Raw genomic sequence first — 20188 nt, 5'->3', positions numbered from 1 at the left:
TCAGAACTACAAAAAGAGTTGTTCAAGTTTAAAAACAAAAATTTTGAAACGATGATAATATAAACGATAATATTTGTGTTTAAGTTAAATCAAAAAATTAAAATGTTGCACTGCCAATGTTTTCCTTTTTATAATGTAAAAATTTGGTTAACGTAGACTACACCCCTAATGGTTCTTGCCCCGCATAAAACGGTTTTTACTATTATTGTTCGTTTGTAAGACGAAAACAACACAAGCAGATGAAGCGTCCTCTTAAGTTACAATAACGGTCCTAAATTGCCTATTTGACGCGCCGTAATAAATTGATCTGTCTATTGATATTATATTGGTGATGTGTAGTAGGTAATTTTACCTATAATATTTATACCTTAAGAATGTTATTAATTAATTTTTATTTTTTTCACTGTTTCTTCGCAGTAGAAGATAATACTTACTAAACTATACTTGTTTTATGATTTACAAGCAATTGTTTATGCACGTGACGGTTTCCGGGCGTGACCTACTTAAAAAATGTTAGGTATTCTTTCTTTACGCAGTGCAGTGTGCATATTAAATTCTTTCATTTAGTAGATGATTATTGATGTTTAACCATGAAAGCTAAAGTGCGATGTAAAAAATCACAATCACTTTGATATTATTATCTAATTAAAATATAAATACACATGGTAGCATCATTGCTATAATTAGGTGCACTCATTAATTAATATCAAAGTAAATCTTGGTAAATACCAACCACTGATAAAAACAATATCTATAAATCTCAATCAATTAACAAAACCAATGAGCATTTTCGACGTTATTTGTAGTCTGAACATTCATAATAGCCTATTTTTTTAGGTAACCTATCTCATCAGCCACGACTTGCGTAACAATATAATATTATAACTATTATTATGTATATTGTATAAAACAATACATTTGGTTTTTGTACTAATATAAATTAATGCAAAGTGTTTGATAAAAATCTTAAATATTTATAAATAATTACTATTACTTTTACATACAATTTTATTAACTTAAATTTATTATATCATAGTTTTTACATCAGTATTCCAGTATTTTTTGCATTTATAATAAAATATATTATTGTATGTAAGAAGTAAATTATTAATTCAAAAACACGATTTAAAACTAATAAAAAAACTAGTGTTGCTTTAGAATTAAAAAATAAAATGTTATCATTTATTTATTACTTTACTAATAAGTATTAAAGTAATTGAATTGTTAAATAACTAAATACTTATTATAGAAAATATTGTCTTATATAAGTACCTCATCTATTAGTAAAAAGCTACTATAAAAAAAAAGTAATTTTATAAAAATTGATTTAACTGTAACATAACAAAATATAACATATCTATGAACCTGTTTGACTACATTTTAAATAATATAATGTGTTATCAAATTGAGTATATTTCAATATGTTCTGTGAAAGAATAGTATTATCATGGAATATGGAACTAATGAAGTTATAAAACAAAAATTGTAGATTTTTTTGTTGTACATAATATTTGTAATATTATAATATCAGTTTATTTGTGTTATAAATATGTGATATTCTGTGTATAACATTAACCACAAACTAAACATTTTTTTTTTTGAAAAAAAAATTAGTTTGGATAAGTGATAAAAATAATAGTTTTGATTCTTATAGTAATAATAGAAAACAATTTTTTTTTTCATTAAAAATAATTTATTTCTAAGAAGCAAAAAAAAAAATATATAAATAAATGAGATTTGTTATTAAATTTTAAGACCATTATGCAATTAAATATAATTAATTTTTATATTATTTATTTTTTTATAAAAAAAAAAATAATAATAAACAAATAAATAAATAAGAACAAACACAAGATGATTAGTTATAAAAAAAAATGACAAACAAAACAGTAAGGAAGAAAAATATAAATATAACTTAAAAACATATTGAGCATTTTTGCTTCACATATTAGTGAGCAAATTGTCAAATAATACATCTCTAGTCTTTGGTCTAGGATTATCTTTCAATTTTGTTTTTACAGCGCCAGTTTGACCCAACATCCATTCAAACTCTAAAATCAATAAAAATATTATAAATTATAATAAGATAAAAAAAAATATTAAATTGCCTATCCATACAGCAATATATATGTTTTAATTTATTTAATGGCTGACTTGATGACATCATTGAATGAGTCATATAGATTTTGAATATTTTCATTTTAATACACCTAAACATTATTTTCCAAAGTAGATATATTCAGCCTGCTTACATAAGTACTTCACACTAGACAGGTCTCCAAAAATGTCTTAATATAGTAGCCCATATAAAGAAGTTATGTTACATACAAGTACCGTGAGTTCCAATACACATATTGACATATGGCCTATACTTTAGTCATTATTAATTATTATTACAATTAATTAATCAGATTCCTCTTTTTCTCATAACATAATTTTAAAATCACTAATTTATACTTTAAAAATCTGATATTAATAAAAATTTAACACTTACCATCTTGAGTTGTTGTTAATGAAAATAATCTTGGTCCGGCAAATTGCTGTTTTAAGTCACCTTCATAATATATGAAAATAGTAGGCAAATTGCTATCTGGATAATTTGGGATGCAAGTTGTTGAAATACTTTTAACAAATTTTGTAGCAGGAAATTTTCTTGCCAAATGATTTAAATATTCAGTCAATAATGCACAAATTGGAATGCTGTAAAAAGGAAAAGTAGTTAAAATAATGAGTAAAATGTAAAAATAAAAACCATTTTAAAATAATTAAAAAAATTACCCTTGTTTATGTAACAGTAAAACCACCCATACACCAGGTCCTGCTTTATTGATTTGATTTACAAAATCTTGACCACTTATTTCTATCACTTCACCAAAAACGTCTTTCCGTGCTTGTTCTTTTAACTCTGCTATTCTACGTCTACGATATTCTTCTAGTATTCGTTCATCTTCATCATCTTCTAACTCATCCAATTCATCCAATGACATATCAACCATATCTTTTTTTTCTCCTAGACATAAAAAAAATATGATTTTCATAATTATTGATAAAAATATATATTCTAAATATATTTTAATAACACTTATAATAATTCAAGTGAATTAAATTATTTGCTTAAGATAATATTAATAGGTAATTGATTTCCACTATAAAAGAAAACTGGGATCCCATTGACCCATATATAATTAATGCATTAACTGAGCACATTACATAAATATAGCTCAATTTTTATGATATAATAGGTATTTAACATAACAAAATGACAAGATTAAATTTAAGCTAAAATACATATAATGTAACCTACAATTATTAAACAATTACAAAACTTAAAAAACTTAGAACAACGTGGCATTTGAAAAGCCAGTGCTCACTGACAATTCAACTGTTATTATTAGTGTATTCATCATAGAAATAATACAACTTAAATCATAAATTATCATAAATAATTATTTAAAATTTAATAATACATAATCTAAAAAGTCTACGCATAGGAAATAAAATTTTAAAAATTCATTTAAAGCTTACCATTTTGTTTTTCACGGACTGTCTGTTCTACAAGATTAATGACATCTTCTTCTGTTATTTCTTTTTCTTTTTTAGGTGGAATTATTCCTTTTGAACGTAATATATCGTTCCATTCAGTGTCTTCATTTGGGTTCTGAAATTAGAAATAGGTAACTTAAATTGTTAATCAACAACATCATTAGTTTTTTGAAAATAAGGAATATATATTTTATTTACCTGCATTATTGATTTCTTTTTCTTTTTCAAATTCTGTAGGCTACTAGGCTATTATGATCTCAAGTAATTTACTACTACGTATTCCATAAATGGGGTGAAAGATATAAGGATTATCTCAACACTTAACTACAAAAATACTATTTAGGTAAGGGAAACAAGAATATAGATGTTTGAGGTTATAATGATTATTTATCTGGATATCAAATATCCTGTGATAATAACTTGGATTATTCTGTGATTATACACCACAAAATACATTATATTTTTGTCTGCAAAAACTACATATAAATGTATACAAGATAATAACAAAAACAATATCATTTATATCACATAAAATTAGAGAATAGAGATAATAGAAATTAGAAATTTAGAAATGCTCAGTAACATCGGTGCTGTTTAGAAATCCATATATTTTATAACTATTTTAGATTTAGATAATTGTTTATTATTATTGAATTAAAAATTAATTTTTATAATCTCAAAGTAAATAAATCAGTAAACATTTGGACTATTTGACCATGTGTATTATCATATTATCCACTGTATTATGCTATTAGAGTTTTAAAACATTTAGTTTATTTTTCATAGTTGCATATTCTACTTTACATGTCATTTGAAAATCGCAAGCCATAAAATGATTTTACAGACCTTATGCACTCGTCAAACAAATCTAAGAAAATTCATCGACTGTCGACATTTGAGCTATTATATGAAAAGGCCAAATCCATGTTCATCTCTTCAATCACTTCATAATAAAAATAACAATTTTTATATATGTTCATTGAATAGAAGTGTTACATCTGTTTCTTCAATTACGTTCCCTTCGTGGTTTATGGCATTGTCAAACAGTACACCAGTAGCTTATGCCCAACAATTTATAATTTCATTTCATGAATTTACCGGTACACCTTGGTGGGCTACAATAATGCTTAGTGCTGTAACTCTGAGATTGGTGATAACTCTACCACTGACAGTGTACCAAGTAGGTAAAATTCCATTAGTAAAATCTTATTTCTAAAAGATAAAAATTAAAACATTTATATACAAAGTAAAACGTTATACCTAAAATCAATTTTTAAATAAATTTTGTAAATTTGTAATATTTTAAATTAAGTAATAATTTATTTTTTCTATGGCTTAATTAATCAATAATATTTATCATTAATTTCAATAATATTGGCTTTGTGTATATATAAAAAAAATGTTTAAATAGAAATATATTTTATAATTATTAAGTTGATGCCTAATAATATATTTTTACTTTTTATTTCAGCATTATAATAATTCAAAATTGGAAAATCTTTCTATTGAATTCCAATCTACAGTAAAAGAAATACAAAAAGAAGTAGTTAAGTCATTAAAATTGAACAAATGGCCAGAAAATAAAGCTAAACGTGTTTATAACAAAGCTGTAAGTCTGTAATCTTATTACTGTTTACTATTAATTATTATTAAAATATGATATCTTATTAAATAAAACATATTTTTATGTATAATATATTTGTCTAAATTTTGATTATTATCTAATTTAGGTAAAACAGTATTGGAATGAATTGATAGTAAAAGAAAACTGCCATCCTGCAAAATCAACAATTGTAGTTTGGGTACAATTACCATTATGGATTTGTATGTCAATAGCTACTCGTAATCTCACATTAATGTTACCGCCAAGTGATGATGGTAATATTTATTTATATATTGAATACTATATTATATTTCATGTTTGTTATATAAGATATACATTTTTAAAAGCTGTTACTAGGTTTTATCAACTAGCTGAAGGTGGAATTTTGTGGTTTACAAACTTAACTGCCATAGACCCAACTATGTGCTTACCTCTAATTATGTGTATATCAAATCTTATGATTATTGAGGTGATTTAATTATTTAGTACCGTTTGTTCATATTTATGAGAAAAAAACATTTGTTTAACTTTATAAATCTTATTTATATACTTAAAGGTTCAAACACAATCTCGAAACAAAGAACCAACACGTAATCAAAAAATCATAACAAATGTCTTTCGAGGTCTCACTATTATCATGATGCCACTTTCATGTTTCCTGCCATCAGTATGAATATTTTGTTTAAAAATGAATTGATTTATAATAATTATGATCAATATAAAATATTATTTAATTAATTAATTTTTTTGTTTTGTTTTAGGGTGTTAGCTTATATTGGACTGCATCTAGTATTTATGGTCTTTCCCAAAATTTATTCTTATTGTCTCCACAAGTACGTAAATGTTTTGGAATACCAAAAACACCTTATAATAATGAACATCCATACAAATACATATTACATAAAACTAAATCTAAGTTAAAAATATCTTGATTGCTGTTGTTATAATTATTTTCTGGAAATAAAGTTATTATTTATTAGTAAATAATTTGTATTATTTTTAAAATGTAAATACATATTTTCTATTGTTTGTGGATCAAGAAAGGGTTATCTAACCGGATATATTGGCAAGGTCCATTTTACTTAGCGTTATATACAGATAAGCCTATAGAATAGTCTTGTTTTTCTGTAAATGTTTTTCGACCTTTGATCTCTTGGACCTTGATAAGTATAAGAAAATCCAAGTAAAATGATAATATTTTCAGTTTAAATGTGAGCATCAACATGAAGAGTTGCACCACTTTTGTAATTTTACTTTTTTTACACAATGAAGCATTGCATGTAAGTATTTTATGTATAAATGAAGAAGTTAAAATGTACTTATTAATTTTCATAAATTGAATTATCAGACTTTTCATTATACGAATGCAGTGACTAAACCGTCACTTACTGAAGAACATTTGAACTGGAATGCATTTAATGGAAATGTTAACTCTGGGGTTAAAAATGGAGGTCTCAGAGGAAACAATCAACCTGAAATCAAACCAATCGCTTCTTCAATTTATAGACAACAGACACCGAGTTCTCAAGATATAAATAATGAGGTAAAAATTTTATAAAATTATTATTTAATTCAACAAAATAGGTTTATTTATTTTATTATTACATTTACTATTTAGAATAATGTAGTTCTATCGGATGGAAAAAATTGTCCTTCTAAAACAACTGGCTTATTCCCTATTCAATCAGATTGCCAAAAATTTTTAAATTGCTTTAAAGGCCGTGGTTATGTCCAGTCATGTGGACCAGGAACTTTATTCAATCCCAATAGTTTAGAATGTGATTTTCCTGCTAAAGTACAATGTCTAGATGGAAATCCATCAAAAATCGACTCATCGTTCATAAATAGAAATCCTAGTCAGAATTTTGATTTAAACGCTGAAACTTCTAATCAAGATCGAGTATTTATTAGCAACGCCAATGAATACCAACCTCAATCAACTAATCAATATCAACCACAGCCATCTAATCAATATCAGCCTCAATCGACTAATCAATATCAACCTCAATCAAGTAATCAATATCAGCCTCAATCAACTAATCAATATCAATCTCAATCGACTAATCAATATCAGCCTCAATCGACTAATCAATATCAGCCTCAATCTACTAATCAATATCAGCCGCAATCAACTAATCCATTAGTTGGAACACAATTTATTGTTGAAGGTCAAAATTCAAATACAGATACTTCACAACACTTTGGTTCAGCTGTAAACACAGATTATGGATTACAAGCTGGAGAATCTAAACCACTTTATGGATCTAGTTTTGTGGTTAATGGATATACTCAACAAAACACTGAAGTACAGTCACAGCAGTTTTATCCAAATGAACAAAATCATAATTTTGCTCCTCAAAATACACCTGGACAACAAGAATTTTTATCGAGACTCCCTCCGAGATCAGAACCAGCTATTAGTAACACAAATTATCCAGGACAAATTCAACAACAATCCCTTAACAGACAAAATTTCATTCAAAATCCGCCAACACAATTTGAGCCGGTTAATAGAAATCCAAACTATCAAGGACCAATTCAACAGCAATTTCCTATTCAACAAAATTTTAACAAAAATCCATCAAGGACCAATCCCAATGAATATGTGAATCCAGAACAAGGAATTAAACCATTTTCAAAAGGTCAATCCAGTTTACCAAATCAAAATAACTACGGAATACCTAATAATTATGGTAGTGTTCAAGAAACCCAGAGCACTTATTTATCTGAACAAGAACAAATTAATCAACAAAAAAATAAAATACGATTTCCATCCCCATATCAACCTTATTCTCAAAACAGTTATAATGGAAATCAAAAACCAATTACATCAAATCCTTCTACTGTAAATCCAAATTCTTGGATTCGAGGACAGCTTAAGGTGAAACAAGGTTCTAGTCTAAGTTCTTATCCTAGTGCGAATGAAGAATCAGAATATGAAGGATTTCAAACACCTAACAATCAATTCAACAAACCTGCATCAACTTTTGATCTAGGTAATAAACAACAAATAGAACATAATAAACCAAATAGTTTTCCGAATAGCTATGATTCATCAGGATATACTAGTCAAACTAACATAAATTATGGACAACAATCTTCTATACCAAATGGTCAAGTTTATAACCCAAAATCTTCACCTGATTATTTAGCTCATCCCAAAGTTAGTGAATCTGAACAACAACAATATTTGAATCCAATAGCACAAGATAGACAAACTAATCGGGACTCAAAAACAAATAAACAATTTAAAATAGTTGTTTCAAATATTTCCAAACCTATAGATAACATAGAACAGTCAAAATCAAACTCAGAATTGAATTTTAATAGAGATTCTTTTGGTAAAAAACTATCAAATAATTACAATGATATACAATACCCTAAACAAAAAGAAAATTCAGGTAAAGTTCAAAGTCCTAGCTATACAGATAATATTCAATCTCCTTCACAAGAATCACCAGTATACTCATCATCAGCTACTAATTCTAAGTGTCCAAATGGCTTCAGTGGTATTAAACCACATCCTACAGAATGTTCCAAATTTCTGAGTTGTGCGAATGGTAGAACATTTGAAATGGACTGTGGTCCAGGAACATTATTTAATCCTACAATATCTGTTTGTGATCACCCATATAATGTAGAATGCAATCAATTTGTAAGAACTACATCAACCACAGTAGAAGATGATTTTATTATGTATACTACACCAACACCGGTACAAGAATATTATACTCCACCCATTGATGTGAGACGAGAGTTTGATCAAGAAACCAGTAATAGTGATGTAGTAACTGAAACTGAACCTTTGGAAAATCATAATCAAGCAGTGTTAGAAACTTTGCCAGTTGAAAATAAACAATCGAAAATCTTAAGAAACCCTTCATCTATTGATTTATCAGATAATATTTTACAAAACTCTTCTATAATCTATACACCCCCTAAAATTATGAACAACAATGTAGTAGTGAGAATTGATTTGAAACCAAACAGTACTCAGTCAATTCGGTTACGTGGTGGTCCAAAAAATTCCGAAGGATTTTTACAAGTTCAAGAAAAGCCTTTTCAATGGGGTGTGGTTTGTGATGAACTCAACTCATGGACGATTGAAAAAGCAGATATTGTTTGTAAACAACTTGGATTCAAAAGGTATTTAATATTTACTTATCATTATGATTTTTTTAAACAATAACTAAACAGTACATTTTTAGAATATTAGTAAACTTAATTTAATGTAAAATATTTTATTTATATTTTGAGCTTCATGAGATTACACATTTTTTTCTTTAAATAATTCATTTTCAATATGATAATGTATTATTTACTTTAATTAGAGGTGCAGAACAAACATGGCAAGGTTTAACTGTGACTACTGATAATCCTACTAGATTATTAAGAAATATAGGCGTTACCAAAGTAACATGTAATGGCCAAGAAAGTGTATTTCATAATTGCAAACTCCAAAATGGTAAGTTGGTATAAGTACTTTATTAAAACTAAATACTATTTATTTAATACTTATAAGTTATAACATTTCATTTTATATTGAATAAAAAATTATACATTTATAAGCATTTATAATTAATATACAAAATTGCTTAAATATCTATATTATGTTCATTTTAAAGGTTGTAAAATAGATTTAATTTGAAAAAGTATATTTTATTTTATTATATTTATAAAAATTAATTATACTACATTATTCTTATTACCCTATCAAGTATAATCTATTCGTCTGAGCCTAGGTATTAAATCATAATTTAAGTCTAAAATATTAATAAACTAATTATATCACTAAATCATAAGTTATGATTCATAACATAGCCCATAAGGGTCACCAAATAACAGTACAAGTTCTTCATATGGTATATGTACAACCTTTATCAGGTCTGTAATAAAGAAGTTTATTTTTAAATTTCATTATTTTTTATGGGTGAATTAAAAGAGATTTGTCAATTATTTTTTTTATCCTTTAATTATAGATAAATATTACATTTTTGTAGCCTTTAGGGTTAGGGGCCACCAATCAAGTTTATCCATTGAACAAAATTTATTAATCTTACTATAACATATTTATACAATGCTACTATTAATTACTTATCATTTAGATAGAATAGGTAGTATCTATTTCATTGTTGTTTATAGAAAAAGTAAATTTTTTCATATTTTACCTAAAACTAATATAGTTCTTAAATTTATAAATGTATAAATTATATTCCTACTAATTCTTCTCATTTTTTAATTATGATTTATTAGAATGATATCCTAGGAATTATACATTTTACAACTTGTATCCAAGTGTCATGAACATTATATCTTAAAATAGTTTAAAAAAAATTAGTTTTAAATATATTTAATTATTAATATATAAAAATAAACAACTAATTAAAATTGAATAAAATATAAAATATTTAATTTAATATTATATTAATCTATTACTACATTTTTTCATTTTTATAGATAAAACTTGTAATGTTGAAAGAGATGCTGTCTGGGTAAAATGTCGATCTAATTCAGGATCTGAATGTCAACCAGAAGAGGTGTCATATGATGGAAAATGTTATAAATTGTTTGTTCCTGTACCAGAAAAACAAAGTAAAGTTCAAGATATTGGCTATAGCAAAGCTGAAGCCTTAGAACACTGTCTTAAACGGGGAGGAAAACTTTTAGATATTAGCTCACAAGTAAATATCCCAAAATCTTTATGATAAAAAGTAAAAATATAAATTTAAAAAAAATATCATATTTTTATTAAATTTAAGCTTTTTTCATATTTAAAAAATAACAATCAAAATTTATTTCCTGTTTGTAGTCAGAATATTGCTATAAATACATATTTATCATCATCAATTCTATTATTAAAGGCTAAAGCAAACTATTTTATTTGTTTTAGAAAGAAAATGATTTCATATCTGAATGGTTATCTAGACAAAAAACAGAAAGTCCTATCCTGACATCGGGAGTTGGTGTATCATTATTAGGAAGTCCCATATGGATTTGGGAAGGGACTGATAATCCATTTGTGTACCAAAATTGGTGGCCAGGTGATAAACATGATTAAAATATGTAGGTTAATGTACAATACTAATTAATAATTGTATATTTTGCTTATAGGTTGGGAATTCAAAAAAGTTCTTTCACCCAATATCCAAACAAACCGTGCTCTATGTATTGTTTTACAAAAAGCATTCCCTTGTCCTTCAAATCCAAACAGCACAAAATTGTGTGACTCTGAATACTATTATTGGGAAGCTATTGATTGTGGAACAAAGACTGATAGACTACCTTATGTTTGTGAACGAGATGTTGATGACATTGGTAAAGATTTTTTCATTAAAAATGTTGATTCAATCATTTATTCTATAAGCTAATAATATTTTTATAAACACAAATAATTTTATTAATTTAATAAACAAAATTGCTAGGTTGTGTGAATGGAGCCGGTTCAGATTACATTGGTTCTGCAAATACAACTTCCTCTGGTAATGCTTGTTTATTCTGGGAAGATCAACAAGTTTTAGTAGCTATGAAATACAGAGTATCAGAAAAAACTCGAAGATCATTATTAATCAAACATAACAAATGTAGAAATCCTGATGGTACTGATTTACTACCTTGGTGTTATGTGCAAACATCAAATGGAATAGTGCGAAGTGAATTTTGTGATATACCAGTTTGTGATGCTGCTTCTAAATCACCAAAAGGTTTCATAAAAATAGTTTTACATTGTTTTAAAAAGTTTTAATGTATTAATATGTTTTAAATTTTAGTCAGTCGAATGATAGAAGAACCAAAATGTGAAACAGGATTTTTTGAATGCCAACCTAATGAATGTATAACTCAAGCCTGGGTTTGTGATAATCAAGCAGTAAGTTGATTAAATTAATATTATGTTAAATAATAGTTAGGTACTTATTAAAATAAAAATGTAAATAATTATAATATAAACTTATTTATTTCTATTAGGATTGTAGTAATGGCATGGATGAAAAAAATTGTTCTAATATTATGGACAATTTCATTAAAACTCCAGAAGCTCGATTAACTAACCATGAAGCTGAAAAATGGCTTCACACTACTGTTAACACTTGTGCTAACCGTTGCATGCAAGCAGATGGTTTTGTTTGTCAATCGTTTTCCCATAAGTTAGTTTAATTTATATTATTGTATACTAGTTAAATAATTTGTTATTCATTAATATTGTATTATTTTCAGTAAAAATGATCAAACTTGTATATTAAATGAAAGAACAAAATCAGATACTACAACAGTTTTAGAATCTGATAAAGATTGGGATTACTACGAAACTGATAAAGCTCTTTGCATAGGAAAATTTATTTGTGAAAACGGAAATTGTGTTGATAAATCAAAAGTACATTTAAAATTTTATTATATAATCAAACAGTAGATATAATATGATGATTATTTAAACATTTTGTCAGGAATGTGATGGACATAATGATTGTGGAGATCGTAGCGATGAAACTAAATGTACTAAAGATATGATGGGATATGAGATTAGACTGATGGGTGGAAATACCACTAATGAAGGACGTGTTGAAGTCAAAAGTAATATAAGAATAAAAAGTTATCAGATAAGTTTTATCCTATTAAATACTGATTTATTGTTATAGTCTTAGGTGAATGGGGAGTTATATGTGATGATAAATTTGATTTACGAGAAGCTAATGTCATCTGTCGAGAACTTGGTTTTCTAAATTCTGTTGCTGTAAAACCAAATTCATACTATGGAATGCCCAACAAAACAAGATTTGTATTGGATGATCTAGATTGTAATGGAACTGAAAATTCATTATACTCTTGTCAATTTAAAGAGTGGGGAGTTCATGATTGCAATGCCCAAGAGGTAGTTTTTAAAATAGCAAATTTATTTTTATTGTACATTGATATTTGGTATTAATTTTTTTTTTTTTTACTGTATTATAGTCAGCCGGCGTGGTGTGTAGAGTTGCTGGTGGGAAAGCTTGTTCAAGTGATGAATTTGAGTGTAAATCTGGGGAATGTGTTCCAGTACGTTTCTTATGTGATTCATATACAGATTGTAATGACGGTTCAGACGAATTTCCAGAACATTGTAACGTGAGTGTCACTACTACTAAGGCTACTACACCGATAATTCCAACAACTAGTACAACAACTAAGGCTCCAAAAAAATTTATTCAGAAAATAGCTCCTAAGAAAAAAGGATAATTTTACGCATTAATATTTGTAGCTATTATTAATTATTATAATATATTATGTTAATTCATATGCCAGAGTTTAATGTATTTGTTTAAAACCATTTTTATGTATTAATTTTTAGTCAAATATTTTTATTTTTACTATCTGTTACACATAAAAATTATACAATAATTGAATGTGATATATAGATTAGTAGCTTGAGTAATGAAATTGAAGAATCTTCCAACATTCTTTAAAAATAAATTATTTATTTTAATGTGTTTTTTATTTTTATTATGTAAATGACAAAACCAAGTTAAAACGCTGGCATTTGAATTGACAGAGTTTAATAATTATTAATGCCAGCATTTTAATGTGGAATATTAACTATCAAAAAAAAAAAAGAAATATGTTTACATGTTTGTAAACAAATGTGTTGAGTTGAACTTTCGACTTTCAATTCCTTTATATTTCTTTCTAATCTACTTCCACTTAACTTTTTGTACTTTTCATCAAACCTAACCTACTTTAATATTAATTTTCTATGGTGCAGTCGTCTTTAGAGATACGTTTAGTCGGTGGTAACGAACGACGAGCAGGTATGGAAGGCAGGGTCGAAGTACGTCAGTTTGGTGTATGGGGAACGGTGTGTGATGATGATTTTGGTACGAACGAAGCACTGGTCATTTGTAACGCTCTAGGTTTTAAGGGAACAGCAGAAGTGAGCGTTATATTTAAATTAATTTATACTGTTTAAAGATGTTCCGGATATATTATTTTCATTTTTCTTCTGTGTAAAATATATTTAGTTTAAAAAAGAAGCAGCTTTTGGTCCCGGAAATGGACTGATCTGGTTAGATCAATTGCGGTGCGTGGGCAACGAAACATCGTTGGAACATTGCTTGCATGAGAAATGGGGACAACACAATTGTAAACACAGCGAAGACGTGTCTGTTATTTGCCATTCAGATTCTAAAAAAGTAATTCAATTTAAAATTCAGCTTTGTAAAGGCATTGCTGAAAACGTATTGAAGTATTTTAAATCCTAAATAATAAAAGTAATAAGGCTCAAATGCACCCAGTCGTGGAATACTCCCGCTTAAATTTTCCATTAAATGCTAATTACAATTTTAAACATGAACGAATACGATATACTGATATCCATGTACTTACTTGCTTGACTTATAAATGGGTGTAGGGTAGTTGGAGTGGCGGATTTAAGGAGGGGAACAGAGAAGTCTGGGCCCCACCGCCCATAGCCATATAATAATATATTTTAAAATACTATTATACTAATATAAGTGTTTTTATAAAAATATGTACTAATGTAAAATAATATTGTCCCCCACCAAAAAAAAAAATAAAATCCTAGATCCGCCGCTGGGTAGTTGTTCGAAAAATAATAATAAACGTACAAATATTATCGATTAAAATATACTCGGTAGGCATATCCGTCATTCGTTTACCATGTTAATAACCTCTGGGTGCGAGCCAATTTACTATGGATATTACCAGCTCCATTCCCCTGATCCATTCTAAAAAAAATCAACCAAATGTCCGTTCATGTATATTTTTATAACAAAATAATGTGTAAACCACAAACAATAAAAAAAAAAAGTGTAATAATAAATCGTATAAAGGGTCGCTACGTATATTACAAATAATAAAATAATATTAATAATATGGTAGGTAACCTGTATAGGTAGTATACCTGAAACCCACCACTGTTACTCATTCGCATAATCCGCGCATGATGGATGTCAGAATGAATATAGAGTTCCAATTGCCATTAAACTATAATGACGATAAAAAGATACCTATTTTGGATGCTTATAGAAGTATATAGAATGGATTAACTACCTAATTTAATAAAAACAGTACGTCAGTACCTATATAGGTACTGTAGGTATTAGTTAATCCAGTATAGTTTTAGTTATAATTTGTCAAATGTTTGTATATTTATAAAGCCTTGTATTCATTTCTTTAGTGTCTGCCCATGGTCACAACGTTGGGCCTATGTATATAATGCAATCCTTTTAAAAAGGTTCACTTTTATTTTCTCAAAAAGATTTAAGTCTTGAAAAGAAGTTAAAGAAATGTTGAAAACAAATATTTTGCAAAATTAGTACCTAAATACCTGATGTCTCTATGCTAATCCTATATATAATATAAACTGTATAAATACTTTTATAAACTTACAAATTACAACTATATAGGGCATAAGGTTATACTAGTTATATTATAATTTATGGATAAATAAATAAATGGATAAATTTATAAGTATATAAAATTCGATTTTCATAATTTTAAATTCTCAAAATATTATTCTGTCTTGGAATAGGTATGAAATTAAAAGAATCATTCTATGATGGTTTTCTATAAATATTATATACCTACTTATGTGACGTATTATATATTGGCAAACTGTGTATTTTTTAATGTGATTTTTTAACCTATACTAAAATTTTCAAATTTTTGTTTCATTGTTAATCGCAAAGACGAACGACACACAGGAAACGACAACGAAAATTACATTACCGAAGAAAAAGAACCTGAAAGAACTACTGTCCAGTCAGTGTGGAAGGCGGTTAGTAACAGTTCCAAAGTCTGTGGGAATGGTGCAACAGAGAATCGCGTCGGGATTTAAGACTGAAAGAGGAGATCATCCTTGGCAGGTTAGTATAGCATAAATAAATAATAATTAATAATACAATATAATATAATATGTCTTTTTGAATAAAACAATATTGTTTGATCCACGTCGTTACCTATAAGGTTAATGGTTATATAATAACAATGATATAATATAATCTGACTAATTACGAGTTGGTATATTTAACTAATATCGCTACATCGCGCGTTGCACGTCGGTCCTCAGTGGCATAATTTAATTTTGCAATATTCACGATAAAAAAATAAAATTTCCACAATATTGGACCCTTAGATCAAATGTATATAATATGATCTAAGTGAGTCAAATAAAATTTAAAAAATCATTATAAAAAAACTTATCGTTTACTTTTTTATAGATTCAAATTGGGCAAATTGTATATTATAGATTGAGTTTTGTACCATTTACCTATATGGTTTTTAGTAGATTAAAATTGTTTTATCTTTTAGTTTGAAATCTACTAGGAAAATACTGGAAATCATTTTATTATATAATTCTGAATCTGAATTATTGGCTGGATTGCATTTTACAATTATTTTCATTTACCTACTTACTCTCGATCATTAGCTAAACTATATTTTATAGGCAAGTATTAGATCGAGGACACCGGCTGGTCAAACAGAACACGTTTGTGGAGCGGTTATCATTTCCAGGTACCACGTATTAACAGCGGCACATTGCGTACGTGATTTGGATAAAGACTTCTACTACGTTAGGATTGGTGACTACAACATGGGGGTAAGTACTTGAGTTACCTTTAGTAAACACTATAGCTATTATATTATATATTATAAAATAGAAGAGTTATTTAAGCCTTAAGGGTAGTATTACTAAAGCATAAACTAGTCCCTATATACTTTGTTTAAAAATAATCCTTTTTAAAATATCTTGAAGTCACTCTTGATAAAAAACTAACTTGAGGCCCCCACCTTAAACTAAAAAGAAAAACCCTTAACAGCAGACTACATCTACTTCGTCCAGTTTTAAAATCAACCTCGCAATCTACTGCACCAACATTTTTATGTACAAATCTCTTTGTCCTCGTTATACTAGGTGTATAATGACAGATTATAAAATCTTACCACTTTCTTCTGAAATTTCCTGTAGTAAGTACGCTAATGGTTGATATTGCATTACTGCAGCTGCAACTGCATTAATTCTGGTTATATTATTAATTATAACTACTATATATACGTCCAAACAAATCCATGTATTTTATTTAGACGCTCGAAGACTCCGAACAAGATATTTACATCGATGAAATTTATAATCACGAGAATTTCGAAGTTGGCGTTAAATTGAACAACGATATAGCCGTAATCAAATTGAAAACTACCGGCGCGGGCGTCAAGTTCAATCAATACGTGCAGCCAATTTGTTTGCCAACGGAAATCATCAAACTAAATTCTAATATGAACTGTACCATCACTGGATGGGGATCAGACGGTTCCATCAGTTCAAGTATGTTTACCACTAAACCAGCTGTGATTAATGATATAATAGCAATTGATGTATACAATGTTTTTTTTAATCTTAATAGGTTTCGCTAACATCTTGAGGTCAGCACCAGTGCCAATAATAGACATGAAAATATGTAAAGCTGCTTATGTGTACGGAAAATCGACAATTAGCAGCGGAATGTTTTGTGCGGGAAACCTAGACGGCGGAGCCGATGCCTGTCAAGGCGATTCCGGTGGCCCTATGGTCTGCTCAACAGAATTAGGTAAACATGTATAACAATAAATAATTTAAAACAAACACCTATAATGTATTATACCTATTTTATTTAGTTAGAAACGTTTTTTTTTAATAATATCAAAGCAATAAGCATTATAATATTTATAATAATATGTGCCAACTACCTAGTATTATACCTTACTACCTATCACTCGAGTGATGAATAATAAATATAGGTACATATTTTATTAAAAAATTAAAGTTAATGTCACTATTGCTATGTGTATACAGTATATACTATATACTGTATACATAATTTTATTGTGTTTTCTATTGTAACCATACCGTCTATACCATTTAAATTTGTGTGCGCGATTCGAAAAAAAATAGAAATGTGTATATATTACAAACTTAAAAAATGTATAAAGCGTTTAAGGTTTTAAATCAATCAGAAAAAATGTATTTGTTCCATGTTAGCTAACTAATGAGTACATTATTATTGCTCGACTATAATGTATACATAATACATATAATAAATGCCGTAAAAATATTTTTTTTCCGAAAATTAGGGGACAGATATACCTACTGCTAACTATATAAAATTTAACAATTGCGTAAATATGTATACATTATATAATTATTAGGTATAAGATTTGAATATTTGAATAAATTATTTATTAATTAATTAATATTAATTATTGATATTTTAAAAATCAATTAAATGTTGTATGTTTATATTTATAAGTATGTGCTTACGTATTAGATATTTGTATTATAAAAATATCTTATGTATATTTATTCTTTACTTGTTTTTATTCAGGTGAAACTGTTATGGGTATAACGAGTTGGGGTTATGGCTGCGGACGAGCCAACAAACCAGGAGTGTATACCAATGTCCTGTTTTACGAAGAATGGCTGTCAAAAACATTATTGAAATAAGTTAGGAATCCTAATACTGAAAATGAATTAAAATAATAACAAATATTAATCTTATCACCATAATACAAACTAATTACTTACCTTTGGGCTTTGGCGTATATTATAATTAGGTAATATTAAATCTTATAAAATACCTTAGTCTTAAATTATGTTGTAAAACAATAAGTTAATTTAACAATAACGATAAGTTAATATTACTAATACTTACTTTAATTTATTTTTACAAGATATTTTATACTACCTATTTGACTAATATGAACAAACAGGTTATGACTTTTATATCATAAACAAAATTTGTTAAAATAAAAACCATTTTATTTTCTTGAGGAACCAATTTATTTAAAAAAAAAAAATTATTCTGAAGCGAAACATAATAATAATATCTTGCGTTTTTTGTCATATGTTATACCATATGTTATTACAAGAAACATTTAAGTACATAGTTGAAAGTTGAAATATTAACATACAATTAAAATAAGATATAACAAGAAACAAAATAGCAAACATTTATAATAAACTACAAAGAAAATATAAAATAAGATGCAAGAAGTTAATTAACAGAATGAGACTATTCAGCATTATTGCAATTCTGCCAATCCTCGTCGTTTTTACGAGCGGCTCATTAGCAGCATACTAGTTAGTAAAATTTGTTTTACAAACAGAAATATAGGTAAAACAAATAGTTATTGCGTGTAACAAAAGTAAGGAATTTTAAATTAATGCAAGATAAGAGATACGAGGAGTGAATTTTACCTGAGAAGTGAGAGTAGATTATAAATAAAATTTAAATTCGTTTGTGTTCTTCTATCAGCCAACGTGGATACTTGTAAAGAATAATGGACTGGAGAATAATCGTGTGGTTGATGTTCAATTTTTCATATACGATACACCTATGGTTAGCACTCAGTACAAAAATGTACGGTGTGCGCGCTCCAAGAGATAACTATGACCATTTATTTGAATATTCTATATAACCAATGCTATATGACTAATCGCATGCGGATTCCACAATACAGATCTATATTCAGCGGTCAGCACAAAGCATCAGAGCGTACCTACAAACTACAAAGGCACAATATAATAATTTGATAGGGGCAACCAATTTGAACTGAGAGCAAACACATTTAATAAACGTAAGAATTTTTAGTGCTTTTCAATGATAAAATTCTATAGAATGAAAAATATTAAAAATGTTAATTCTGTGTCAAAAACTATAGATACCCTGCAAGTCTTTGACTGTGTTTCCAACTCTTATAATTTTATGACGATTGATATTATTATCAAAGATAATCGGATACTTCTTCGGATCTTCCACCAATATCATCTAAGTCCAATAGGCAATAAGTCCGTGCTTCCAATGAAATCCAACAATCGTCTTTTTAAACATGAAAATAATAACTTATTCGATGTCGTAAATTACTCCTAATACTACTGCACTACCTACCAAAGTGTTCCGTGCAGTAGACTGTGGTTTGTATTAAATTTTTGTTTAATCCTGTACCTACTTTGACTACAAACTTTATAATTTGTAAATTTGATAGAAAACGTTGTAAATAGGTAATAATGTTATTTTTCAA

At 27.4% G+C, this 20188-nt stretch overlaps 3 protein-coding genes across 3 annotated transcripts; 2 read left to right on the top strand and 1 right to left on the bottom strand.

Moving 5' to 3' along the window:
• Positions 1–1767: 1767 nt before the first annotated feature.
• Positions 1768–3921, bottom strand: LOC126549476 (viral IAP-associated factor homolog). The gene is made up of 5 exons (XM_050198748.1): positions 3742–3921; positions 3526–3658; positions 2779–3010; positions 2495–2700; positions 1768–2051 (listed from the first exon to the last, which is right to left on the bottom strand). The coding sequence occupies exons 1-5, from the start codon at positions 3745–3747 to the stop codon at positions 1942–1944; spliced, it is 687 nt and encodes a 228-aa protein (XP_050054705.1). The 5' UTR covers positions 3748–3921; the 3' UTR covers positions 1768–1941.
• A 177-nt stretch (positions 3922–4098) lies between these two features.
• Positions 4099–6133, top strand: LOC114128795 (cytochrome c oxidase assembly protein COX18, mitochondrial). The gene is made up of 6 exons (XM_027993378.2): positions 4099–4723; positions 5015–5152; positions 5274–5421; positions 5494–5615; positions 5703–5813; positions 5908–6133. The coding sequence occupies exons 1-6, from the start codon at positions 4376–4378 to the stop codon at positions 6076–6078; spliced, it is 1038 nt and encodes a 345-aa protein (XP_027849179.2). The 5' UTR covers positions 4099–4375; the 3' UTR covers positions 6079–6133.
• A 94-nt stretch (positions 6134–6227) lies between these two features.
• Positions 6228–18941, top strand: LOC114128792 (uncharacterized). Its single transcript, XM_050198747.1, has 21 exons — positions 6228–6426; positions 6495–6689; positions 6765–9292; positions 9478–9611; positions 10604–10827; positions 11037–11187; positions 11258–11461; positions 11569–11847; positions 11914–12011; positions 12110–12288; positions 12359–12515; positions 12586–12712; positions 12778–13010; positions 13091–13243; positions 13878–14045; positions 14134–14304; positions 15823–15999; positions 16581–16733; positions 17219–17456; positions 17536–17718; positions 18493–18941. Exons 1-21 carry the CDS (start codon positions 6370–6372, stop codon positions 18609–18611), a joined length of 5928 nt encoding a protein of 1975 aa, XP_050054704.1. The 5' UTR covers positions 6228–6369; the 3' UTR covers positions 18612–18941.
• The last annotated feature ends 1247 nt before the right edge of the window (positions 18942–20188 follow it).

Source organism: Aphis gossypii, chromosome 1 (assembly GCF_020184175.1).
Source record: "Aphis gossypii isolate Hap1 chromosome 1, ASM2018417v2, whole genome shotgun sequence".
NCBI classification, from domain to species: Eukaryota; Metazoa; Arthropoda; class Insecta; order Hemiptera; family Aphididae; genus Aphis; species Aphis gossypii.
This window is presented reverse-complemented; position numbering and strand designations above follow the sequence as displayed.